The sequence below is a fragment of the Rousettus aegyptiacus genome, unplaced genomic scaffold (genome assembly GCF_014176215.1).
Source record: "Rousettus aegyptiacus isolate mRouAeg1 unplaced genomic scaffold, mRouAeg1.p scaffold_m13_p_14, whole genome shotgun sequence".
In the NCBI taxonomy this organism is placed as follows: domain Eukaryota; kingdom Metazoa; phylum Chordata; class Mammalia; order Chiroptera; family Pteropodidae; genus Rousettus; species Rousettus aegyptiacus.
The window spans coordinates 306,129-332,193 of record NW_023416289.1 but is presented as its reverse complement, the minus strand read 5'-3'; the positions used below and the strand labels follow the sequence as shown (position 1 = coordinate 332,193).

At 54.2% G+C, this 26,065-nt stretch overlaps 1 protein-coding gene and 1 long non-coding RNA gene across 5 annotated transcripts; one reads left to right on the top strand and one right to left on the bottom strand.

The window, feature by feature from the left end:
- Positions 1 to 8: 8 nt before the first annotated feature.
- ZNF507 (zinc finger protein 507) lies at positions 9 to 17,860 on the top strand. 4 transcript variants are annotated; one of them, XM_036231207.1, is made up of 6 exons: positions 9 to 150; positions 6,150 to 8,254; positions 9,084 to 9,201; positions 12,699 to 12,813; positions 14,000 to 14,134; positions 14,249 to 17,860. In XM_036231207.1, exons 2-6 carry the CDS (start codon positions 6,152 to 6,154, stop codon positions 14,565 to 14,567), a joined length of 2,790 nt encoding a protein of 929 aa, XP_036087100.1. In that variant the 5' UTR covers positions 9 to 150; positions 6,150 to 6,151; the 3' UTR covers positions 14,568 to 17,860. The 4 variants fall into 4 exon arrangements, with proteins under 4 accessions (XP_036087100.1, XP_015984442.2, XP_036087098.1 ...); XM_016128956.2 differs by lacking the exon at positions 9 to 150 and adding an exon at positions 460 to 879; XM_036231205.1 differs by lacking the exon at positions 9 to 150 and adding an exon at positions 460 to 4,227.
- A 2,721-nt stretch (positions 17,861 to 20,581) lies between these two features.
- Positions 20,582 to 25,850, bottom strand: LOC107502108. The gene is made up of 2 exons (XR_001594925.2): positions 25,362 to 25,850; positions 20,582 to 21,439 (listed from the first exon to the last, which is right to left on the bottom strand). It is a non-coding gene; the product is annotated as an uncharacterized LOC107502108 (long non-coding RNA).
- Between the last annotated feature and the right edge of the window lie 215 nt (positions 25,851 to 26,065).

The following is a 26,065-nucleotide window of genomic DNA, read 5'->3' as shown; positions in this document are numbered from 1 at the left end:
CCATTTTGGAGCTTCGGCTGAGGAGGGAAAAGCGGGGCACGAGCCGGGAGAGAGCGCCGGGAGCGAGGGCGAGGCCGGGGGCGCGGGCACGGCGGGGCGCCCGGCCGGCCCGAGGAGGCTCGCGGAAGCAGCAGCCGCCGCCGACCGCAGGTACCGCGCCCGGGGCCGCCCGGCCGCCCGCCGCGGGCGCCGCCGCCGGCCATGTGCGCCCTGCCCTCGGCCTGTGCCGGCGCCCGCCGCCGCTCGCCCGGCGCCGGGGGCTCCGCGCCGGCGGCGCCCTCTCCGCCAGCGCCCCGGGGACGGGGCTCGCGCCGCCGCCGCCGTCCTGACGAGCTCAGCCCCCGCCCCCCGGCGCACAGGCGCGGCCCTCGCCCGGGCGAGCCTCGTCGGCGAGCCGGCCGCGGGGACGGGCGCCCGGCCCCCGAGACCGCGGGGCGCCCGGAGCGCCTGGCCGGGGCGCACGGCTGGGCGCGTCCCCAGGCGGGGCCGCCGTCCCCGCCCGCGGGCAGCCAGGGCGTCGCTGCAGGTGCCGGCGCCGCGGCGTGCCGTCAGCCGGCGCGTCGTGGCCGTGGCTGGATTTGTCACCTCCTTGAGTTTGTGCTGTACTTTCTTCGGCAGCGCTGCTCTCTGGCTCAGTGTCTGCGTGGCGTCGTTGATGGAAAGAGAAAGCCTGGCCTTTATTCCTTCATCTGACTGACATTTTAAAATGAACTTCAGGGGAAGGCCGAATTCTTTCTGCCCGGCAGTGAGCTTAACCGCATTTCCTTAGCCACAGTCCATGAAGTTGCATTCCGTGGGAAACGAACACGCATTCTTTGGTCTTTGCGCTTCATTCTAGCTGGGGTAGGAACCAGGAGCAAAGACACTGGGCGCCGGGCGGTGCGTATGGGTCGGGCCACTCTCTTGTCTTTTCCTGCGGCTCTTCGGCCCACTGGGCCTGTAGAACAGTTTGAAGTTTGCATAATCACCCTTTAGACTGTACTTTTGGTTAAGATTAAAATAGCAGTATACAGTATATTGTTTCTTACGTACTAGAAAGTGATATCAGTGAAACCAGTATTACGAGTCAGGTAAATTGTGAGCTAAAACAAAATACACAATTATTAGAAGTTTCCAGAGCTATTTTCCTAACCTGTGTAGAACCCTAAAGTTTTAGCTAAGTTATGTAAATTTGCATCACATAATTGGATTACACAAACATTCCTCTGAAGTTCTTTTTGACATGGAATATTGAGAAATTTTTACTGCAAAAAAAAGAAAAACCTACTTTGTATCACCAAGTAAAAGAGATGGTTGGCGCTGCGTGCTCTTTTCTTGGCCGTACACAGGTTTTGAAGATTGGTCCCAAGGACCATGTTAATTTCAGGACTTGACTTGGAAGGCTCGGCTCTGCCAGGTAACAGCCATGTGACCTTGTATAAGTCTCTTCAACGCAGTTTCCGTAATTGTAAAATTGTGTAACATCCACCTAGCCTATCCCAAAGGTCAAACACACATGTTGGTACAAGCAGCTGTAAGGGGCTGTTACACTTTTCAGTGTCTGTACTTAATAAATTTTTGTTCTCAGAAAGAAGGGGGAAATTGGCATGTTGAGGAAGGATAGCTTTAGAATCAGGTAGGCTCGGACTCCAGTTCGTAAACCATCTGTTATTTTATGTCTGTGAGCCTCACGTTCCTCATCTCCAGGCTCACGTTTCCAGGAATTAGACGAGTGACACGCCACCTGCATGGGCACGGCCCCTGGGCTGGGAGCCCCAGGAGCAAGAACGTCCTGCAACCCGCTTACGTCCTCTGCAGCACTGCGCAGTAAACGCTCAGTCTGAATACGGGTTAACAGTAGTTAGACCTTACGTCTTAATTGCAGCTGCCAAATCAGAATATTATCTCAGGCTAGATGCCAGCTAAGAAATAGTACTATGAAATTCGTATACTAGGGATATTCGTGCTCAATTTTTTTCTTGGTGCCAATGAATAATTAAGCTAAGGAGATTTTAATTCAAATAAGTTACAGCCGAACATTAGTAAAGTAAATCTATAAACAAACAGTTTCGTGGTATTTTTTAGACAGTTTATAATTCAGGACATGAAAGTTCATCGAGCACCATTCTCTTGTTTTACCTCTCAGGAATCTAACACCCACAGAAGCAGTGGCTCGCCTGAAGTCACACAGCTAACTGAGGCTCTTCTAGGAGAGGAACCCTTGAGTTTATGTCCCCTGCCTTCCTTTGCTTGGAGCAAAACGTTTTGTATTTTAGAATTATAATAATCTGGAAGAATTGCCATTATTTCCATGCACAAATTTTTTCGAGTTGGAAAAGAATAAATCCTTAGTCTGACAGGGAAGGTTCTCTCTAACATGTTGATCAGCCTTCGTAGGTTCACAGGAAAAGTGTGGCCTCCAGCCCCACGGGGCCCTCGCGGAGGCTTCGCTTGGATTTACCTGTAATTCACATGCTGACTGCTGTACCTAGAAGGAACTGATTAGCAATAGAAACAAACCACATCGCAAGTTATAAGGAAATAAAGGACAAATTAACTAATTTGGAGCTTTTCTTGCTAAAAGTGTCCATTGTAAGCTTTGCCTTTGGGATACTATCGTCTAGGGAAGGGTTCTGACTCAGCGGAAATGTGGTGGGACTTTTCTGGTTCTGGGTACAGCTTTTATTTATTTGCAACAAGTCGATGCATTTGATCTAATGTTATGTCTAAAGATTGCGAACAGGAAAGCCCTGTTTTGCTGATGCCTCGTGGCCTTCCTCCTCCCAGCCTGCCTTCCTGTCCAGCAGCGCTGGTCTCACAACCCCGAGGTAGCAAGCTCACTCTCATTTCTGAAAACACAGTGGTGTCAGCCGCTTTCCCTGTCATCTGGCCCTCGTGTCAGCAGAGTCCCAAGAAAGCAAATGGCACGCTCAAATTGGCTAACTCCGTGCAGAGATCCTCGGTAAAGACGCCGGAGTTGTGCAGCTGCACCGCTGGTGGCACGGTTGCCTGGAGCAGCAGCCTGGGAGAGGTCCGGCGCCAGGAGCACCGCGTAGTGCAGCCTGCCTGGAGAGAGTGGCCTGCTGAGGGACGCAGCCGGCTCACGGTGACGCTGGGTGGGAGGGAGAGACCAGGAAAGGAACATCTTGATCTCACTGCTGCCTCCTGAGCTCCTGATGGGGCTCCTCACTGGCGTGACCCCCAGAAACCAGAGGGCAGAGTGGAGAGGAGGGACGGTGGGCCTAGAGGCGCAAACAGATGACCCCTGGCACGCTTGGCTGCGTCTTAAGGGCTTCAGGGAGTCTCTGCTCACCTTTGTGGGCAGGAAGAGCTGGAGCCTCTGTTAGGATTCGGTCGTTGACTCCACCTGGTGTGCTGCTGCGGTGTTTAAAGCTGTTCGTTCTCAACTTCTAAATCTGTGCTTCATAACTCATTTTTAAACTATGGCTATTGTAAATTTTAAGTATTTTCCGTTCTTGTTATTGAGCTTGGTGCCTTGCACATACGAATTTTTTCTACAACTTTGACTTTAGAAAATTAAACATTTCCACAAGTAGAAAGAATTACATAATAAACTCCTAGGTTCTCATCACTCCAGTTATAAATTTGGCGTTCTCACCTGACCCTCTCTCTCGGCCGCGCCTCCCACCATGGGAATTTTTTTAAGTCGCATTGACGTTGGTCTTTTGGAGGCTGGGCATAGTGTGCACATTGTCATAATCCATGTGGCCATTCTTATTGAGCCACTGGGATTGTAGCCGTATTCCTAATTTTCATCTCTTTTATTCAAATAAGTTTTACTTCATTTGATGCGTAGTCCTATAAAAATATGCACGCTGGTGGCCTAAGTGAAATTTTTGTGAAAATCTGAAGACTTGGCCTTAAGGTCACCTTAACTCCCTGTCTGTGTAACTTTATCATGAGCTGTTTATCCAGCCCGCTTACCGGAGACTTTTTTAATGAGGCCTGTCGTGGATTTTGGCCATCTGCGCCCCGACCGGTTTTCCAGGTGTCGCTTGGCATATTTTGTGTTGTCACGTCTGCTTCGTAGCTGCCATTCCTGTGCGTTTCCCCAGGTGCTCGGGATCGGGCGTCTGCTGCAGACCGTCGGCCCTGCGTGGTGTCAGTCTCCCTCCTCGCCCTCGCTTGCTTTAAGGTGCACCCCGAACCATCCACAGGGAGCTTTTGGCCCAGCTCTGCCTCCCCACTGCCTTGTCATGAAGCGCGAAGGACAGCATGAGCCACCTGGTGAGCTGGCGGGCGTACAAGGTCTGATGAGCAAACAGTCGCTTGTCAGTCTCCAGGTAGCGGTCTGCTTACGAGAGGTCAACTTTCGTGGGGAAGGACACCGTAGAAGTACAGCCGAGCAGCAGGTCGCGCGTGGGAAAGTGAGTGTTCACGGCCGCTGCAGGTATTTGCCTGGCTGGTGTTTGGCAGCTGACCTGGTCAGAACGGAGCTTTAAGTGGAGGGCCCTGGAGGCAAAGCAGTAGTCGCTCGGCCTGACAGTGCAGAATTCTCAAGCAATAAGGTGACCTAGAAAGTCAGAACGGGTTTTTCTAAAGAAACATTGTTCCCCACCAGTCCCCACTTTTGAGGCACCAGGTCGAGGACACGGATTGAAAGGCGCCGGTAAGTCTGGCTTGAGCGGGATGGAAAGGGGCCGCAGGCTGGCCCGACGCGCACGCGACGTGCTCACGATGGAAACCGCCCTTCCCCAGCCCGGCCCGGCGTCGTGGTTCTGGACAGCGTTGGCCACGTGGTCCTGAGGGTGACAACTCATACTCTGCGGGGTACTGGGAAGAGCGTTTTCAACGTTGCCTAACTGACGGGTGTATCTGGATGTCCCCGTCATACGTCCAGGGGCATCTGTCTTCCGTTAAGAGGCGCTGCCCGCAGGTGGAACCGGGGAGAGAGTGGCTAAAGGGCCCCTGGCCTTGTAGCTGGGCTGCTTGTCCTGCATCGTCCCCTGCCATGCGCAGACAGGTGGAGGAGGGCCGAGTGGGACTAGAGGAGCGTTTGCATCCTTGCCTGACAAGGAGCTAAGTGTAGGTCGTCCGTGCGCCGGGGAAAGTGCAGACCAGGAGGAGAGGCGGGGCTGGGGGACCGGCGGGAGTGTGGGACGGTGACAGCAGGGCCGCCTGGGGGAGAGTGCAGCCTGCGACCGAGCTTTCGGCGCAGTGTGGCCTTTGCCACTGGTGTCACGAAGCCGCTGGCATTCCCGGGGTGTCCTGAGAGAGTCCAACATGCACCGAAGGTGCGGAGAAGCCGAAACTTCAAAATGTGACCCAAGTCAACAAGTTACTCTCACTGAAGCCAAAGGAAATGGAAATAAAAGCTCTGGCACGACGTAGAATACTTGAGATTTAGGCTGAAGGGTATTACGAGTACCAGGCCTGCGGTGGCGTCCCTGGCTGTGTCGCACCCTGGCACCGCGGACGGCCCTTTCCGAGGGCTCTGTGTGCACTTGGACCTGGAACACAGCCAGCGTGTCTGCCGCTGCTTGCTTTGGTGCCCTTTCCCTTTCAGGAAAAAAAAAACGCGTGTGAACGAGTGATAGCTGACCACTAATGCGCCCTCTGGAAAAAACCACAGCGTAGTTTGCGGCTTGTCTTCTTGAAGGCAAACCAGAGGAAGTAGAAGAGGGAACTGGATTGTCGCTTTGATGCAGTTTCATTTCCATCGCGCTTCTCAGAACTCACTGCCCTTGGCAGTAGGTTAATGACTGTATTTTCGTGATTTCAAAGTTCTGTAGAGAAGAAACAAATTGATGGTTTCGGTAAACACTAGAGTTATGTTTGGGGTACGAAGTTGTATCAGTCGGGTGCTGGCCCCGCGGCAGGGGTTTCATGGGGACTGGAGGCGGTGCCCTGGAATAGCTGTGTCCCTTCAGTCTTTTTCAGGAGAAGGTGGCCCCACGAGCTGTCGGGGTGGGTGGGGGGGGACATCGGGAGAAAGGAGTTGCAGGTGGTTCGTTCGTCTTTTCCAGAGAAAGAAGTGGAGAGTGAGAGGCTCCCGCCATCCATCCCGAGAGGAGGTGGCGTTCCAAGGGGAAGTCGTGAACGACTCGAGTCCCCTGGGCCCGGGGAGGAAGCACGCAGGCCCGCTGACGCGCGCCGCGTGCCGCCGCCCCCTGTGACCTGCCCTGTCTCTGTCTCCGTCACCCTTGCAGGTATGGAGGATAGCAGCGGTGTTGCCGTGTTGGCGCCGGACGTCGGGGAGCAGGAGGCGCTGTTGGCTGCTGAAACTGTCATCGGCTCGTCTTTGGAAATCAGTGAGCAGAGAAAAGCTAAAACAGACCCCTTAATCCACGTCATCCAGAAGTTAAGCAAGATAGTGGAACACGAAAAGTCACAAAAATGTCTTCTAATTGGGAAAAAGCGCTCACGCTCAAGTGCGGCGACATGTTCTCCTGAGTCCCAAGAGCCCTGTGAGGTTCCAGCGAAAGTCGCCCCACCGCCCGCTGCCGCTGCCGGAAGGGCCGAGGTGTCGCAGGCGCCTCTCAGCCCCCACTCTCCCGCCCAGAGTGAGGGGACGGCGATGTCCTACCAGTGCAGCCTTTGTAAGTTTCTGTCGGCGTCGTTCCCTGTGCTGAAGGACCACGTCAAGCAGCACGGCCAGCAGCACGAAGTGATCCTGATGTGCTCAGAGTGCCACCTCACGTCAAAGAGCCAGGAGGAGCTGGAGGCTCACGTGGTCAGTGACCACGGCAGCGAGGCCAGCTGTCAGCCCCCAGCCGAGGCCCCGCCATGCGCAAGCCCCCCAGAGCGACACGGTGAGCCCAGGCCCGGCACCCCAGCCGGGGTGAGCAGCCCGCCGGCCCCGGCCGCAGCCACGCCGGGAGCGGGCAGGGGCCAGTGGTATGCGTACGAGCAGTACGGCGTGTACCGGTGCCTCTTCTGCAGCTACACATGCGGCCAGCAGCGGATGCTCAAGACCCACGCGTGGAAGCACGCCGGAGAGGTCGGCTGCTCCTACCCCATATTCGAAAACGAGAGCGAACCCCTGGGCTCTCTGGCTTCCCCAGCGGCCGCCTCAGCCGGCGGGGTTGCCACCGTCGACGCGGTCGTCATCGCCATCGGGGACAGCGCGCTGCGGGTGCAGAACGGGCCGTCGGTGCAGGTGCAGATCTGCAGCTCGGAGCCGTCACCCTCCGCCTCCCCTCCCGGACAGAGCGCGGACGAGGGCGCTGGCCCCAGGCAGGCCGTGGCCCTGGACCCTGATGCGGAGGAGACTCTCGAGGCGACCTCTGATGCAGAGGAGATGCTGGTGGCCGACAGCCTGCTGTCGTCGGCGCAGAAGATCATCAGCAGTGGCCCCAACACGAAGGGCCACGTGAACGTGATAGTGGAGCGCCTGCCGGGCGCCGAGGAGGGCCTCTCCCAGAGGAGCTTCCTCGTGAGCGCGGACATCGAAGAGGCGAAGCAGCTGAACCCGCCCGACGCCGGGGGCGAGGGGAGGGGGGACGCCGTTGGGGCCGACAGGTGCGCTGTGGACATCGGGGGGCTGATCATAGGCTGGAGCCGTGCGGAGAAGACCGACAGTGAGCTGGGGTACCCGGGCCTGGCCCCCGATGAGAACGCGCCCCCCGGCCGGAGGAGAACGAATTCCGAGTCCCTTCGGCTGCACTCGTTAGCCGCGGAAGCGCTGGTCACCATGCCCATCCGAGCTGCGGAGCTCACGAGAGCCAGCCTCGGGCATTACGGCGACATAAACCTCCTAGACCCAGACACCGGCCAAAGGCAAGTGGATAGTACACTGGCCGCATATTCTAAAATGATGTCACCACTCAAAAACGCCTCGAATGGATTGGCTGGATTTAACCAAAGCAGCTCTGCCTTGGTAGCTCTCCCGGGCGGCCAGCAGGAGCTGTCGGACGGGCAGGCCAAGACGGGCATCAGCATGTCGCTGCTCACCGTGATCGAGAAGCTGAGGGAGCGGACTGACCAGAACGCTTCGGACGACGACATCTTGAAGGAGCTGCAGGACAACGCCCAGTGCCAGCCCCACGGCGAGGCCGGGCTGCCGGGCGGCAGCGTCGTGGAGTACGTCCCGGACGCGGAGCGGCCCTACCGCTGCCGCCTGTGCCACTACGCGAGCGGGAACAAGGGCTACATCAAGCAGCACCTGCGGGTCCACCGGCAGAGGCAGCCCTACCAGTGTCCCATCTGCGAGCACGTCGCGGACAACAGCAGAGATCTGGAGAGCCACATGATCCACCACTGCAGGGCCAGGACCTACCCGTGCAGACGGTGCGCGGAGTCTTTTCACTGCAAGGTGAGCCCTGCGCCGGCTCACCCGGCGACCGCGGGGGCTCAGCGGGGCCAGGGCTCGGCGGGCACAGTCCACGCCTCGCCGTGGACCGGCGGGCATGCAGGTCGGGGCCGAAGTCGGGGGCCCCGCGATTCCCCTGGCCCGCCACCTCCCCCACAACCTCTGTGGCGACTGCTTTCGTGGTTTAGTTCTTCGCTTTACGTCTTCGGAAATGTGTGGATTTCAGAGTGTGTGGGAATTAATTGCAAGGGAATGTGTGTGGGGGACATCACGCGTGTGCACACGTGGTGACACGAGTTTAAGCCCGCGTCAGCATCGCGAAAAGTATTATCTTCCACGGTCCTGAAATGCAGGTCGCTTGCTGCAGCTGCTGCACAGTCACCCGCAGTGGCTCAGGCCGCTTTGCTGCTTGCTCTGGACTTGGGGGTGGCCGGCGGAGGCTCCGCCCAGCCAGGTCTCTCGGGCACGCTTAGTTGGTGTGGGGAGGCAGGTCACAAGGCCGTTGTCAGTGCTGGGCTTGTCGCCGTGGACACGCTGAGGCACGAGGAACAATCTGCTCAGACCGTCAGTGGTTCAGAAGCACCCACAGGCCCCACGCAGGCCCCCGCGGGACAGTGGCGGCTCCCCGCCTCTCTGATGAGGTCGCGGCTGCCCTGGCTGCCTCTTCCCAGTAACCGTCAGACGTGCCGCGTTTTGGCGCCTTCAGCGTTGAGGCGTTGAGGGGCCTGCGCACCCGGCCTCGAGAGCAGCCGGCCCGCCGTCCTGTGGCCTCCCAGCAATCGTGCGAGTGTAGTCTTCGCAAACCGCGTTCGAATCTCTCTCGATTTTTTAGAGTCAGCTGAGGAACCACGAGAGAGAGCAACACAGCCTTCCAGACACCTCGTCAGCGGCGCGTCGCGGCGAGCCAAGAGTGTCCAGTGACACAGCTGATGAGAAGTGTGTTCCGCAAGGTATGTGGCATCTCTTTACACAGGCTGCACTGACGGGCACACGAGCCGAACCACACCCTTCGCTGTCGCCTGGGTGATCTTCAGGACGAAAGCGGCGCGTGTTCTCTGCCGACTGTCACTGTGAGTGGGATGCTGCTTTTCTCTGTTCCCGAGGAAATTCCGAGTACGACATGAATCCTACATTTGTAAATATTCAGCTTCAACTGTGTAGGCAGAGAACACGTCGAGACGTGTGCTGTCCTCTAAGGACCAAGTACAGGTGACCCCGTAGGTGGCAGCGCCAGCAGCACGGCCAGGGAAGCCGCAGCACAGAAACAAAGCCTGCTCGCCCTCCCCCAGGGCCAGCGCGCTGGCAGGCGGCAGCCCCACCTCGAGCCCTGACTGAGGCTTCCCGCTGTGATCCTATCTCAGCCGAGTGTGACTGCCAGTCTCATCTGCATTATTTAAAACACCCACCGCCAGATCCTTGTACATACCTAACTGGCCTGAGTCAGCCACGTTCCCGCTAATAGGAATATTAGAATCAGAGGTTTAAGCAGAGTTCCCTGAGAAGGCGGGTGCCACATCCGGGGAATCGGGGATAAGGCCCGACAAGCTGTGCCGCCTTGTGTCGGCTTGCTTAAATCGGTGCGCTCAAAATGTCTCAAGTGTGGTTGTAGCGTTTATGGGAAATAAAACATTGGGGTGACTTTCCTTTTTACATTTCCTAAGAATTAAAGTTAGAAACAACCACAGAGTAAAACGTTTTACCGTAATGTTCATTAAATTATACCCCAGAAAGCTTAACTGATTCTAGAATGTTTCTGAAAGAACTGATTTGACACGACTGTAGCAACAAAATCGCTTGTCAAGCAGATGTCAGCCCGGTAAAAATCTCCCGAACAAAAGGAGTTTATGACAGAGCATCTGCTTCTCCGGTGGATGGCTGGGCCAAACGGTTTTGCTTTTACAGACTCGCCCCGAACGCCCGCTTTTATTTTAACTCGAGTTTCCACATCCCCTCAGAGGGAGGCATAAAGGCATTCGCTACCTGTGGACCGTGAATCCCTAACGAAGGAATAAAGCGCGCCCTGCTCAGCGGCACCACCTGCAGTGCGGGCGGCGGCGCTGGAGGGTGCCTCTCCGAGCACCGGCTTCAGAAGCCATCACTGAAAACCGTCCGCGTGGGCTAACAGATTGAAACTTACAATTTTAATAAAAAAGATTAAAACGTCAGCTCAGAACCACAGCGAGCAGGTCGAGCCTGCAGCAGCAGCGTCTCTTCTCTGGATCCTCCTGTTTCCGCGGGTTTCGTGTATGGATTTCGTGGCACGTGCTGACTCTGTCGTGGCACTGCGACAATTCAGGTTGCGGTGGCCTCCTGCGAACTTACACCTACACTGGCGCTTTATTAAGTCAAGGGCAGGACATAATTTATTCCTTCGTTAGGATTTGCAGTCCAAAGGTAGCAAATGCTTTAAAGCATTTAATCCTTCAGAGGGGATGTGGAGACGTGATGAGTTAAACAAAAGCAGGCGTTCGGGGCGATTCCGTGAAGGCGGACAAAACCGGTCAGGCCCAGCCGCCTACCGGAGAAGCAGATGCGCCTTCAAATTCTGGTTGTCAGGCCAAAGAAGCTTTTAGCTCACAAAGAAGGTAAAAATAATTCCTGTTTGTTGAAATTTTTTTAACCATTTAGTAAACTGACTTAACGAGGGGAGACGGTGCCATAGCACAGGTGGCCAGGGCGGCGGTGCTTGGGCACGCGTCCGCCAGGGGCATGGCGTGCCCGCCTTGAGCTGGGGGCCAAGCTGGGCGCTGGGAGGACAGTGACGGCGGCACTGCCTGGGGACCAGACAGCTGGGTGTGTCGGCGAACATCACAGCGCTTTCCTATGGCACGTCCGTGCGAGATTTAATTCTCTTGTTCTTGATTGCAAACCTGCGATGCGCCAGTCTCTGGGGCTTCACTGCAAACACAGCAGGCAGGTCCTGCCCGCCCTCAGGGCGTCTCCGCTGGCGACCCGTCAGACTTCACGCACGCGTGCAGGGCCGCACGGACTGCCGCGGAGGGAAGCACAGAGCACTTCCGGGCTCGCCGGAGGTGCGGGCAGGGTCCGGCACGTCCATTCCCTAGATGAGACACGGTCCTCACGAGCCGGCCTCATGGGCCCGTGGTCACACCAGCACTGAGTGTGCGTGAGGACGGAGCCAGGTCTGAACTTCGAGTCCAGTGCCCCTTCTGATAAGGACAGTTGCTCGAAGTGGCTCAGGCCCGCATCCTGTGCCGCGCCAAGTCTCACCATCTGTCATCTTTATTAGTTGTCATTGATCTGTAATGTTTCTCACACAAAACCGTTATCCAATATTCACACTTCATTTTTTCAGGTTTTTTTAAACTGTATTTGGAACACTGCCACGTACAATCAAGTGCAAGTTTTTAACCTACCAATTATGAGTAATACTTAGGGTATAATTATGATTAGTGTATATATTAATGTTATAAATTTACACCAGGAAATCGAGACATTTAGTTCCACCTGGCAGAAGTAGTTATTAGCAAAAGAAATTTTCAGTTTTAGAACGCGTAAATTTAACTTCAGGGTTTTCTTCGTTTTGTTAAAACTCCATTGTTGGGGTTCTGTCGAGCCGCCAGCCTCACCTGTAGCGCTGGGTCGTGGTGCGCTCCCTAAGCTTCCTCGCCTCTGCCCGTCTGGCCCGCACCTGCTGTGCTCCTGGCTGCCCTGGGGACTGGGTGCTGACAGGGCAGACGAAGCCACGACTGTCCTCAGGAGCGGTCTCAGTGGCCACAGCATCCAGCTCTGCTGTCCCAAGCTTGCCCTGTTGCAGGCAGCCTGTTTCCGCTGGGCCCCGGCTTTCTGGGTTCAGAGAGCTGATAGCCACGTTCTTAGAATCTTTGTCATTGGGACCTGTCAGGCTGCCAGATGCAGACGCAGCATTATGTGGCACTTAATAACATGCACTTGCTTCTCTCTCTGTTGCCGCATTGCCAGCCGGGGTTCCAAAGAAAACCTGCAGACGGAGCGTTAGCTTTTCGATACCGAGTTCCTTATCTATGCTTTGTAGTTGTACTTCATGATATCGGATCACGGTATTGAAGGTCACTTGTTGGCAAATCCACGTTTCCTTAAGACGATATATCCAGTATTCATCAGACTAACACCTTTTAGATTCACGATGTATCCGTGGTTAATTCAGCTGCTGCATAGTCAGCAGGGCAGCTGACATCCAGTTCACCACATTAGAGTTTTGTGCAAGGTTATGGGAGAGCAACGCAGTGTATCTGTGTCCACAGATGATGTCCGGTTTCTGTCAGCCGAAAGTCCAGATGCAGAAGCTGTAAAGCTGTCTTTAAACTTGTGATTATTAAACAGTGAGAAAGCCTTGATTGAAATGTTAACGCTGTGTGGTTTAAAGATTCATTTGCAATGGAATGTAAATGCTGCCCTTTGAATCTAAGCAAAGCATGTCGCTAAAATTCTGAAATGCCTTGTCTAGAGAATAAGTCTTCCATCCAGAAACAGTACAGATGTGACGTGTGTGATTATACCAGCACGACGTACGTTGGTGTCAGAAACCACAGACGAATCCACAACTCTGATAAGCCGTACAGGTAAGTGGGATGGCCCCGGAGTTCCGCCACGTGTATTAGAGTGCTTGATAGCAAAGAACAAACTTATTAGTAATTAAAACGAAGTTAGAAGTAATTGAAAACTCATATCACTTGTTTGAATACAAGGGCTAAGAAACTTTCAGTTACTGGTTTCATGACTACCGTTTATTTAAAAATATGAATTTTAAGCTTAAGTGTTAGGACCGTAGATATTTTGTCCAGCTGGAATACAGGAAGATGTCTGTGTCTGTCAGTTACGTGCAAATTGTCATAGTCTTCAACACTTCACATATCTTTCAGTAACTTGACGTCTAAGTACTCAGTATTCCCGCAGAAGCTCCTTAAAATTTAAACTGAAAGATTCTGTTTTTGAAAATTAATGTATCATATGTAGAATAAGGTCATTTACGTGATTTCTCACAGAAGCCAATTCAGATGTATGTTGTGAAAACTATAGGCGTTCCTTAGTTCATCAGAATAGGCCGACGAATATAAATCATTACTTTTTAAATAAATTTTGCCTCGGGAACAAACGTGGTGTTTATATAGAGTTCATCCAGCTGCCACAGACCAGTTTGGTCCCCTTGTGGCCATGGCTCCCACTCTGAGCTAAGCTGGTCACCGTCACGGAGTGCTAGGCCACGGGCATGAACTCCTAAGCCCTCGTCAAAACGCATTTCCTGTTTTAAGTCTGTCTCGGGTTTTCTAGGTGTGACAGGTGAGTGTGGAAAAGTTCCCTTGTTAATATCTAAGTAGGCACCTGACAGGCTGGCCGTCACTCTCTGTATACGGTTTTAACTGTCAACCTGTGCTGCGTTTGCTAACCAGCAGACTGACTTATAATCACCCCAGACAACATCCATCCGTTTGCGGAGTCTTGTATGTTACTGTATTAGAAGTTGTTCTAGAACCGTTAATAGCTGAAGTACTCGGGATATTTGTCTTGACTCATCAGTTCTTTGTAAGTTTAAAGCACTATTGCACTGTCCCTAGCATGTCCATTCTAGGGTGTTTTGGCTTGTAGGTGTCCATGTGAGAGCATCATGTGCCTGGAATCAGGGACATCTTAGAGTCAGTGAGATACGCTGTCCAATGAGGCCTCAGGAGGAGGAATTCAGGAGTGTGGCAGGCTCGTCGTAGTGACTGACGTGACGGCATGGGTCTGACTCCCTCACCTGCCTTCCAGGTGCTCTTTGTGTGGGTACGTGTGCAGCCACCCACCTTCTCTGAAGTCGCATATGTGGAAGCATGCGAGTGACCAAAACTATAACTACGAGCAAGTGAACAAGGCCATTAACGATGCGATTTCGCAGAGTGGCAGGTAACTGTTCCCGCCCCTCTCCTGCCGTTACGGGTTCGTTAAAGCCAGGGTTGCATGTGCTGGTCCTGCGTTCTCGCCAACGCAAGGTTTGGTGTTTTCTGTTTGGTTTTTAAGAGCCCTAGGGAAATCCCCTGGAAGGACGCTACAGAACAGCAGCGACGAGCGAGGCGACCCTGTCGCTGCCAGCCCGGACGACACGGCGTCGCCCGCAGAGCCCGCGGCCCAGGCTGCCGGCGAGCACGAGGCGCCGAGCGCCCCCAGCAGCGCCTCGCCCGGGGCGGCCCCCGCCGGCGTGGAGTACTGCGTGCTGCTCTTCTGCTGCTGCATTTGTGGCTTCGAATCCACCAGCAAAGAAAACCTGCTGGGTCACATGAAAGAGCACGAGGGCGAGATCGTCAGCATCATCCTGAGCAAGGACGCGACGCGCCTCTGAGCGCAGCCCAGGCCCCAGCGGGGCCCGTCACACCGCGGGCCCGCCAGGCGGGCGCCGTCCAGTGACCGACCGGACACAGGAACTCGTCGGTGTGATTTTGAAGGAAATGACAGCTGTGACTGTGGAACCAGATTCGGGGCGTATAGGAGGGATCCCGAGGGGACACGCAGTGGGAACACCGGAGTGTGTCGAGTGAGGGGGAGTGGCAGAGGAGGCGAAGGTGCGATCCTGTGCCAGCCGTCACCTCGTCGTCGTGTTGAGTGTGTGTGTCATTCAGACTGCGTGAGTGCGGAAATGCAGCAGGGGGGTGAAGAGTTTCAGGAGCTCTGCCGGAACTTACTGTTAGGAACGCGTCACCATCCTCAGAGCCTGGTCTCCTTCCCTCCCAGTCCTGACGTGCCAGCTCTGGCGTGCCAGGCCTCCTGGGGCAAGTGGGACACAGCTCCCTGGGGGTTTCAGTGGCACCAAGAGTCAGCAAGGGGAAGGGGGCCTTGAAATGATCTAAACCTTTCCCCAAATTGGTAAGTTAACCATATGCACAATATGAGATATATTGCTTTACCACAAAAAAGAAAGAAAAGAGACATCTGCATCCAATTCTAGATTGTAAGTAGGTGCTGAAGGAGTAAATTATTGCCTTGTGTTCACAGTGACTTTCCAGTGAACACAGGAGGAAATAGGTGAATTCCCACCAGACTCAACCCCCATCCCAGGTGGAGAAGCATGTGACTCAACGCAGTGCAGTTACCTCTTGAAGGTCCCCCTCAGTGTCTGCCGGGTCCCCACAGTTGTCTAAGTAAACAGGCTCCCCACCCTCCTGAACCGGCCTTCCATCTGGGGGGTCTGTGGGAGCCACGATGTAGGAAAATGCGCATGTGATCACCAGACCCTGGAGTCAGTGAACTCTTAACTAGAAACCATTGGGGGAGGGGGTGAGACTCAGAAGCCCCCGGAAGTGAGCACTGCCATTGAGATCGTACTTCTCGGAGTTTTATGAAGTCCCACATAGCCGAAAGGGTAAACCAAACGTGGCTCAAGCGCAGTGGGAATCCAAGCTGTTTATAAAACTTGTAGGAACAACAGCATTTGGCGAGTCTGCGAGGTTTTCTCCCGTCTGGGAGATTCCATTCTGTCTGTGCAATAGGATGTACGGAGCCCAACAAGTGCCATGAAATAGATGGGTTCTCCTCGCTAACTACACATTCTGTGTCCTAGCATTTCTAAGAGTGAAAACAGGGTTGGTTTTTCTGGCTTTTGTAGTGCCGTCATTTATTCATGTTTCGTTCTGTTGAAGTCAGAGGCGGGGCCTGTGCGCCCCTCCTTGCCCCCCATGGTGCGCTTTCTGAACCAGCTTCCCAACCCGGAGCAGGTCCGAATGGGATGCTTGCTAGACGCGTGCAGGAAAGACAGCTCTTCCAGAGTCCAGGTGTGAGGCGAAGGGGCGGACAGGGTAAAGGCTGCGTCAGGAGCGCTGACGGGGGCCAGGCTTCTTGGAACCTTGTCTGATTTGTTTTTTTGATCGCATTTTCATGATGATACTGAAACAGAATTGATTGTAGTTCTCTAGCTCTGTAATGTAGGTAGCTTTAATTTATTTATGAAAGTCAATCCATTTTTGATATGTGTTTTTTTAAAAAGATAAAATGAATTTTATATAGTAAATTATAATCCCCAAATCCACTGCATGTGGATCTATTTTCATTTTCTCCTGTTTTTAGAATTAAAACAATTATATTTTATTTCAAATACAAATAAAATATTTTAAATGGTTCCATTATTATCACTTATATTGTTGCCACTCAGTCATTTCTTACATTGCTAGTAGCTACGACTCAGTATTTCTTCATAAAAATATCATTCTGAAAATTAACCTTAGAAGAATTTTGTCTTATAAATTTTCCTTGGCTTTAATTTGATGTAACCATTTGGAAAATACTAATAACCCAAAAAAATGCCAAAAATTTCAATGGTGAATTTTTTACAATTACCAGTCATTTCCTTAAACCACTTCCATTGATTGTTACTTAAATTTCCATTTGGAATCATGGATTTAAAATCTCCCTCGCCCATGGAGGGAAGACTAACCCAACAGTTCCAAGTCTGTAAACGTCCATCGGATTCTGGCCTAGAACATCCTGGAAGCTTCCTCCTGGCCCTGCAGGAGAGGCGGGAGAGCAGGGCCACCGGGACGTCCCAGCCGCCTTCTGGCGAGCCTCACGCTAGCAGTGCCTCTGCCAAGAGCAAAGTAGTCATGAAAACCAAATACGCGATTTTAATTGTGGAAGAGAGAGGTGTGGAGATGATCAGGACGGATTTCTTCATAGGAGGAACATTCTATTTCCTGGCACTAGGTCTTTTCCCGTACAAAGCTCATAGTATTGGTTTTCCACTTTGACCACTTAAAATTCTAAGATCGGATAGTGAAAATAGTTTTAAAAGAAACTGCCTGGATAAGGCGACAGAGGTGCATCCTGGCCGTTATAAACGACGCTTTCTGGGGCTGCGTCACTTTCTCTGGCCATCCAGAACATGGTGGGTGTCCCCAGCGCTCTGGCAGCCCCGTGCCTATATTCCAGTCGGTCGTGAGACTTTAAGTTCTGCGTCCAGGCAGTGCACTGCAGTGACGCTTGTAAAGCCTTTGTTCTAGATCTGTCGTCTATTCGAGGTGGCGATTGGTGGCTTCGTTGTTTCCTCTGTCTTTTCTCACAAAGCGGGTGGCAGGCACCCATGTTTACGTCGTATCGTCCACAGTGTACTGGGCTTGACAGAGACAAGCGAGCTTCTCTATTGAGATGTGTTACAGGTTTAGTTTTCATAGATACTTATTTAATCTTTTTTTATTGTACAGCAAGGTGCTCTAAGTAATATTCTATGAAATATATTTAATAGAAATTTGAGTTTGATATCCATGGACATGAATACGTGTATTTTTTTAAGAAATAAGTATTGTGTAACACTATGGCATTGCTTCTATAGCCAAAGTATAGAACTTCCTGGAACACTGACATGTAAAGACGCCAGTTAATTCCAACACTGCATCCTATTCAAATAGGATGATTTGCATTTTGTAAAATTATGCTGCACACGGAGCTGCAGGCCTTACAGCCCAGGGCTCTAGGGCCGTGTCCAGGGTACAGCGGTGGCCTGCTCAGCAGTGACGGGAGTCCACAGTGCTGCTCAAAGTACCTTTGCAAGTACTGTGCAGAGTTATAGTAATTTATTTTGCTTTATAGGAGTTGGTCACGTATTGACTTTAATACTGTATTTTGGTAATAAATCTTTTGTTAAAAACACCTGCCTCTAAGTTTTATTAATGACAAGGTGATGTATCCATTCTTATCTCGGCAACGTCGGTTTGATCACTTAGAAAGTTAGGTTTAGATAGCGAAGAACTCCCAAAGGCCACACAAAGGCTCACGCTGACCCTCGGCCCGCCGTTGAACTGCTGCTGACAGCACCGAGCCGTGTGGCGCCGGGCGTCTAAAACGCCTCGGGTTGCTTCCAGGCTCCGTCCGAAGCTTCCTGCTACAGTTCTCCATTTTACCTTCCAGATCACAGCCTTAGCAGCTTTAAATTCTACACAGTCACAGTGCTGAGGACGAGCTGGGCTCATGCCAACTAGCACTCTGGGGGGCAGGGGTGCACGACTGGTCACGCCTGGGCGTGTCGTGGCCCCTGTCAGATGCTCCCCACACTGAGCTGTGGCATTGGCAAGTGAAGCCGACATCGCCTGGCTGTGTGGTTGGCCTGGCCATCCGTCTGCGCTGTAGCGTCCCAGGCCACATCACCTCGAAGTGTCTGAGGCCGAGCTGTAACCCGTGGTCCCGGCTCCCTGGGGTAACAGCTATACCCCTGGTTTTCAGGAACCAAACCCCAGCACGGGCCCGGGACGCAGGGTGCGGAAACGTGACGCGTGGGCTGTGAGTCCACGACACACGGCGGTGTGGGGACTTGGGCCAAAAATCGTGACGTATCTAATAGACTTTTTACGTTGATGCCATGTTGAAGTGATATTTTGGGTTAAATAAAACATTAAAATTAACTTCGCCTGTTCATTTTTGTGACACCATACTGGAGAACTGTAAGTCACACGTCCGGCTCGCGCTGACGGGGACAGCGCTGCTGCTGCGGCCCGCGGTCCGGCCTCGGCCCTGCCTCGCCTGGCCCGTGCTGCCCTCGGGCCCGGCCTCGGCCCCGCCTCGCCTGGCCCAGGCTGCCGTCGGGGCCCGGCCTCGGCCCCGCCTCGCCTGGCCCGGGCTGCCGTCGGGGCCCGGCCTTGGCCCCTCCTCGGCCCCTCCTCGCCTGGCCCGGGCTGCCGTCGGGGCCCGGCCTGCCCCCTCGTTCACGTGGCGTGTGGGGTTTTCGTGCCCGGCGGCGGCACTGAGAAGCCGTGACAGGCCGTATGGCCCACGAGGCCCGAATCGTTTACCGTGTGTTTGATAGTTAATAGTTGAGGCCCTCTGAACTGGGGCGACGGCACGATCCGTGCCTTAAAACGACCAGAAAGAAGGAAGCTTTTTATAGCACCGTTTTACGACAATTACATTATTTCTCCCTCTGTAATTTGTATAAAGTCTTCCTGTTCTCCAGACCTCATCCATAATTTATAACTCACTACCTCATCATCGCTGCTATTTAAAGCCAAACACAATTTGTTTAAAATAACAACGCACAATTAAACAATAAATAACGCAGCTGTGAGGAGTCGAGTCTTGTCCTGACAAGCGCACAGCTCCGAAGGCACTTCCCCACCTCACCGTCTCAGTGCTGTGGGCGCAGTGACAGCTGACAGCGTGTCGCACCACCTGAAGATCGCACTGTGCCGCAAGGTCACCGTGGTGGCCAGTCCACCCGCCTGGGGTGTGACGATCCACTCGAATGACCCAGGCTGTGAAGAAGGGAGTCTGAGGGGCATGTTGGTGAATGGCTCGTCTGGGTCTAGAGCCCTATTCACGGGTCGGGCCGAGGTTGCCCTTGGCTTTGGCAGAACCACCAGCTACACCAGCAGGACTAGGAGAGGCCACAGTGTCCTCCCAGAGGGGTCTCCAGGGCCATCAGCAGATACACAGCGGACACTTAGGGCCCATAGGTCCTGGTCCGTGCGCTGGGCTTACTCGGGTGGTGTGTCTTGGTTTGTATCTCTGATGCCAATGACTAAGATGCTCGCCCAGTCCCCAGAGCTGTGTCTGGGTAGCAAGGGCCTCGCTCTGCGGGTGGCACATGAAGTTCTGTCAACTATGACATGCATGCTTTTGTCATCTGATTTTTTTTTTCAATAATGGGTAGTCACTTTAAATTGTTTGCCTTACAAAAGTAGATTATAGTAGATCTTTGAATTAAGGTTATTTTTAGGCACCTCGTATAATTTACCTTTACATAAAAAAGTCGTCAAGTGTTGGTGTCCTTTTGCTTCAGAATGCAGACCACATTTATGCCAGTGTGTCACTGAGCAAAGGAGCCACTGAGTTAACAGTTTGCAAAACCGCGAGACCGGCGCGTGCACAGCTGCCCCGAAGAGCCCGGGCCTCTGCTCAGAAAGGATATTTGAGGAAGGAGCTGTATTTACACAAGTCCTGGAATAATGACCGTGAGCTCAGACCCAGCGACTCATCTTCCGATTTCTCAGCTTTATCCTACGTGCGAAAGAAAAACGATGATGATTACAGTTATCCATGTCATTGCCCTTGACGTTGGTGGTAATAAAATGTTTTTTTATTTATTAGGGAAGTATGTCATCTTAACTGTGCACACAGTGGAAGGTTGCATTTCTCAGGTCTTTCTGAGCACCTGACAGCTGTTTTAAGGCTTGTCACATCTGTGCATTGCTGTTTCTTCAACTTGTCATTTCACTAATTTTAGTATCTGTGTTTTAGAAAGTGTGGAGTAGGCACGTCAGTCCGCATCTTGCTCTTTTGTTTATGTCTGCAGTCCTATTTAAAGTCAGTATTTCCAACCACAAAAGGTGTTAGAAAATTCTATTTCGGACTTATGAGAAAAAGTACAGCAGGACGCAGTTCAAGCCTTACACCGTATTTATTTCTGATTCTCTACAGCTAACGTTCTGCAAAAGTAGTTACAGTGAAATAATGAAACTGTGGGAAACAGTGGCTTCGAGGCCGTCCGCATTTTCTGAGCCCCTCTCCACACAAAGCCTGGAGCACAGCGGGCGTGACGATGGCCCTGGAGCCATGCAGACATCACAGACGGGTCACGTACTAGGAAATGAGACTCTTCAGAACCTGCCCAGGGGGAGCGGCCCTGCCCTCATGTACAAATGCTGCCGAGGCCCCAGTGTGTCGTGTGACCGCGTTGAAAACCAACTGCGCAGGAAAACAAAGTGTGGACCGGCCCCTGGGACAGCGGCCGCCTGCCCCAGCTGCGGCGGGGGCCGCACCCGCCAGAGCTGCAGGCGCAGTGAGCGCCGCCGCCGCCGCCGGGCTGGGCGTCTCGGGCTTTACCTTCCAACCTCGCACGAGTCCCATTATTTCCGTTTTGTGGCCTGTGCAGTTGGGGGCGTCATGACCACCTCACGGACCATGCGGGCCCAGTGACATCGTCTCCGAAACACGCCGTCCAGCTCTGACACACTTGTGGACGGCACTCGGGCCCCAGCCGGTGACCTCAGGTAAGGAAGTCACCCTTTTCTGGGCCTCCGTTTCTTCACCAGTAAGGCAGCGGTGACACCGACACCCTGTGGGGTCGGGAAGGTGGCCAGCCACATGCGCACGGGGCCCGGCGGTCCAGGAGCGTCCGCAGTGGCCGCTGTCACCGTGAACGTGCGCTGGGAGCCTGGTGTCAGCGCTAGTCACAGCCCTGGGGCGGAGCCCGAGACCCAAGCTGGTTTGTCTTGAGGGCAGATGCACGAAGCGAAACTATAAAAAAAGGCAAACGGGGTTTATCAGTGTGTGGCCACCGTGTCCAGGGGCCGTCGCAGCTGGAAGGCGAACCATCCGGGAGGAAGTGCTCGCGCATGACCCCGTGATCACGGCATGAGCGTGTGCGGTCCTGCCCTCACCGGCAGATGCCCGCAGGGACTCCGACTGTGGCCCCTAGCCGGCTGATGAGCTGCCGGCACTGGCAGAGCTTGGGCCCAAGGACAGAAGTGTGCTCAGGGACCCTGCCAACGCAGCCGCCGGCTCTGGGAGCAGGTGCCCTGCGCCGGGCTGTCGGGAAAGGCAGGGGCTCTTGGAGACCGAGAGGAACGGCCTGTCACAGGGTGTGCAAGGCTGCCACACTCACGCGGCACCCCAGCTAGCTCACAGGACAGCCCCACCGCGGGCCTGGCGCCTGCGGGCCAGCTGGGTGCCAGCCTCCTCGTGCCAGGGGCTGTCCCGTGGGCCCAAGCATGGCGTCCCTTGGCCCCCCAAGTGGACTCGTGACTGGGTCGGAAGATGGCAGACGCAGTAACGATAAAACCAAATCAGCACTTGGGTGTAACCGTCGTGCACCGCCCGCTCACACACAGAACGAAAGGGAACGCGAGAGCCTACTGGCCACACCTCCAGCGCCCGGTCACCCCAGAAGCGAGACCCAGGGGCACAGGCAAATCCATGACACAGCTCTCGTGTGGACGTGTGGTGCCAGAATCCAGTGCCACTTGCGCCCACACCTTGTATTTGATATCCGATGGGTGTTTGAAATTCGAGAAGACACCAGATCTTACCCGCGTGGGAACTGGCATCTACCGAGCACCTTCCGGCCGATTTATTCAAACACCGAACAAACATCTACTGAGTTTCTAAATGTCTCCCAGTGAGCTCTGGTAAAACCTATCCAATAAAGTTAAACTTCCAGGTTTTTAGAAAGAAATCTCTATTTAGCATCGAGCGGGGGGAGGCTGCCCCCTTGCATTCCGTAGCGGACCGGATGTCTGGGGTTGGCCTCGCGCACGCCAGCTCGCTTCGGGACCGCCGTCCACGGCTGCACTCTAAGGGTGTGCGATCGTCTGAGGAGCAAGGCTGACAGTGTGCACGAGACTGCGCACTCGGCTTTAACCCTCACAGGAAAGGACCAGCTGTTCCCACCACCCGTTCTCCTGGTGGCAGGGCGTGTGGCTGGCGCGTGACTGTCTCCCAGGCTGGCTCACGGCCCGGTGGGGCAAGGCGACCAAGTGGTGGCTGATGGGATGGGAGGGGCGGTGGTCCGTGACACCTCCGGGCAGTGTCCACCCCTGACCCGCGGGCGTGGTGGCGGCCAGCCGTCGCTGACTGCAGGCAGTGCGAGCAAGGGCGATGGCGCGCCCCAACCGCCAAGCTTTCGATTAAAGAAACGGGGATTTAAAATAAGCGGGACTGCCGCACACTCGTTCTTTTTAAAAATCACTTAAACATAAGAGTTTACAAACAGGTCGTACACACAGGAGTTAGTATGTGATCAGGTGATACAAATCAGCAGGTCGGAATGATAGTGGAACACTGATTATGCAACGATAAAAAAAAATTACGTTAGATCTCTGTCTCACCCCACATTGAAAAGATGCAACATTTTTAAAACTAGAAGTATCTAAAATTTTTTTGCAATGTTGGGGTAGGGAGCGTGGTCAGGAAACCCAGGAGCTATAAAGGAAAGATGACAGATGTGACGGTGTGAAGACAGGAAACACCGCGGAGCGAAAGACACCACATGAGCCATATCGTGAGGACGCGTGTGCCGGGCACGTGCCAAAAAGCGACCGCCCGCCGTCTGCGAGGAAGTTCCTCCCCTCACGATGCAGTCACGCCGGCCCAAGAACACCGAAAGCAACGACAGAGAAGAAAGATAAACACCCAGTAACCCCTGATATAACTGTCAGTGCCTCACTGATACATTTAAAATGGTATGTCATGTGTCACCAAAGACTGGCAAAGGCTAAAATTATCCGCTGTTGGCAAAGACGTGGAGAAATAAGCTCTGTAATGCACACTGGTGCAAAGTAGTAAGAGTTTCTAACCTTTTGGGAATGTAGTTTGCCAATGTTTGTCATAATTTAAAGTATGAGTTCTAGCAATTTTATTCCTAGAAATATATTCTAAAGAATCACATAAATATAAGGATATTCTCTACCACATTGCTTGTAATAGGATAAAACTAGAAACAACCTGAGTATCCAATTAGAGAGGAATAGTTTAAAAAATGATGACACTTCCATACACTGCATTGATGACCTGTCACTATAACCGAATTACCCCAAATCTTAGCGGCTTAAAACCACGATTACATTTATTACCCTCACTGTTTCCATGTCACTTCTGGCTCAGTATCTCATGAGATTGTAGTCCCTGAAGGCTGCCCTGTGGTTGGCAGAGGTCGCCCACGAGGGTCTCTCACGTGGCTGGCAAGGTGACTGCCATGTGGCCTTCCCCATAACCTGTTTGAGTATCCTCACGACATGGTGGCTGGCATCCCCCGACGTGAGCAATCCCAGAGAGGCTAAGGCTGAAGCTGGGATGACCCGTATGACCTGGCCCCATCCATCCCACAATGTCACCTCCACAGTGTTCTATCGGTCACACAGCACGGCTATGACGCATCGAGAGGGGAGGAGAGGGGGGTGTAAGTACCGGGCAGCAAGGACCACTGACCCTGAAGCGCGAAGGCTGAGCAGTAGTTCAGCCGGGTGAAGAGCGCGCAGGGCGACCACTTCTAAAACCCTTGCAAGACACTTAAGACTAGGAGGCAGAGATGAGGCTGAGAGGGAGGCGGAGCCTGGCTCTGGCGGCGTGCGAGCCCTGCCTGGAGCTTGGTGGTACATAAAGCTGGCAAGCCACCACGAGGGTGCGTCTCCGATCAGTCTGGCTACTACGCAGAGGGTGAATTGAGTGGGCGAAGACAGGAGGCAGGTTGGAGGAAGGCCATCAGTTAGGAGGCTAGTGAAAGGACCCAGACGAGAATTAGTAACTGGGATGAGGCTGGTGGCAACAGAGCCCCGGAGAGGGAGAAAAGCCGGCAGTCCGAGAAGTTTGAGCATTAACCCTACAGGACTCGTGTTTGACTGGACGTGGGATTACACCGCCGCCAGGGCTCGGTTTGGCTCCCCGGTTTCACTTGCGGTTTGGGGATGAGGCGCAGTTCAGTATTTAAACAGGTTGTCTGAGATGCCTGCACACATGGAAATGTCCAGCAGGCAGTGGACATAGAGGACCGGAGCTCAGGACATACATCTTGGCCAAAAAAAAGACGAGTTGTCAGAATATCAGTAGAAAATGGAGACATGAGCCAGAGAATCTTTCTTTTTTTTTTTAGAGTAAGAAAAAGTCACAAAAGAGACTGAAGAGGGATATGAAACAGAGGAGACAGGACCAATCCACTCACACATGTATTAAGCACCCAAATGCATTTCCTGTACGGCATCTCCACGTGACAGAGAAAGCCTGCACCTGCCACTACGCCAAGCAACTGAAAACAAGACTGTGCACCAGACGGGAAGAAGCCAGAGGGTCCCAGTGGACTCCCAGACGACACAAACGAGCAGTGTTCCTGCACCCGCACTGCAGTCACAGCCTGGGACCCGGGCTCACCGGTGCCGCCCCCGGGCTGGCTGTGTCCCAGCCGACGACTCGTCAATCCGCTTATTCATACGCAAGACTTATCGCAGCAGTGGATGCCTCCTTGTAAGTGCCAAAGCTTTAAAGCCATTTCACTGAGACGACTTAAGAAAAACCCTATACAGTAAGAAGGGCCGTATTTAAGGAGAAATCAATTGGCGCATGTATTAAGCGCACAAAAATGTATTTCATATTACGCATCTTAACGTGAAAGACTATAACGATGCAGTCCCTGCTCGCAAGTCCGTAACGCGAAAGAGGTGACACCAACCGTCATGTTGGAACAGGACAAGCGCCATCTGAAGAAACAGCTGGCATTTATTGAAGCCACCCAGCAGATACCTCAGTCCGTTCGCACAGCGTGCGCGCTCGTTACTACCAGCGACAGACTCAGCGAGGAGGAAACTGGCCAACGGAGGCGGCCAGGGGAGGCGCCCCGGGCGGAGCGCGCCGCGTGGGGAAGCGGCGGGCCGCGTTCTCCCAGGGCGGGGCCCGGGCCGTCCCTCCCGGACGCGCCCGGCCTCAAAGGCTCACGCCGCACAGCGCCGGGACGGCGACGGGCTGGACGACGGGGCGCGCGCCCGTGCGGACCGCCCGCAGGGAAAACAGCCCCAACGCACGGCGGCGTCCGTGGCTCGGCCACCGGCGGCCAGCGAGCCGGGCGGCCCGCCGGCCGCACGCGAGGGCGCTGACCGCGGCGCCGGGGCCCGGGACAGCGCACGCAGCCCAGCCACGCGGACAGCGCGGGACTCGCGAGTGCTCGGCCCGGCCCGCGCCGCCCCGCCCCGCCTGCGCCTTCCGCACCCACCCCGCCCCGCCCCGAGCCGCGCCCCGAGCCGCGCCCCCTGCCGCCCCGGCCCGGGCGGCGAGCGGAAGTGCGCCGCTTCCTTCCGGCCGGCGCCGAGCGGGGCGGGGCCTGCGCTGACTGACGGCTCCCGGGGCCTATGGGCGCGGGCGCAGCGGCCCGGCCTCCCA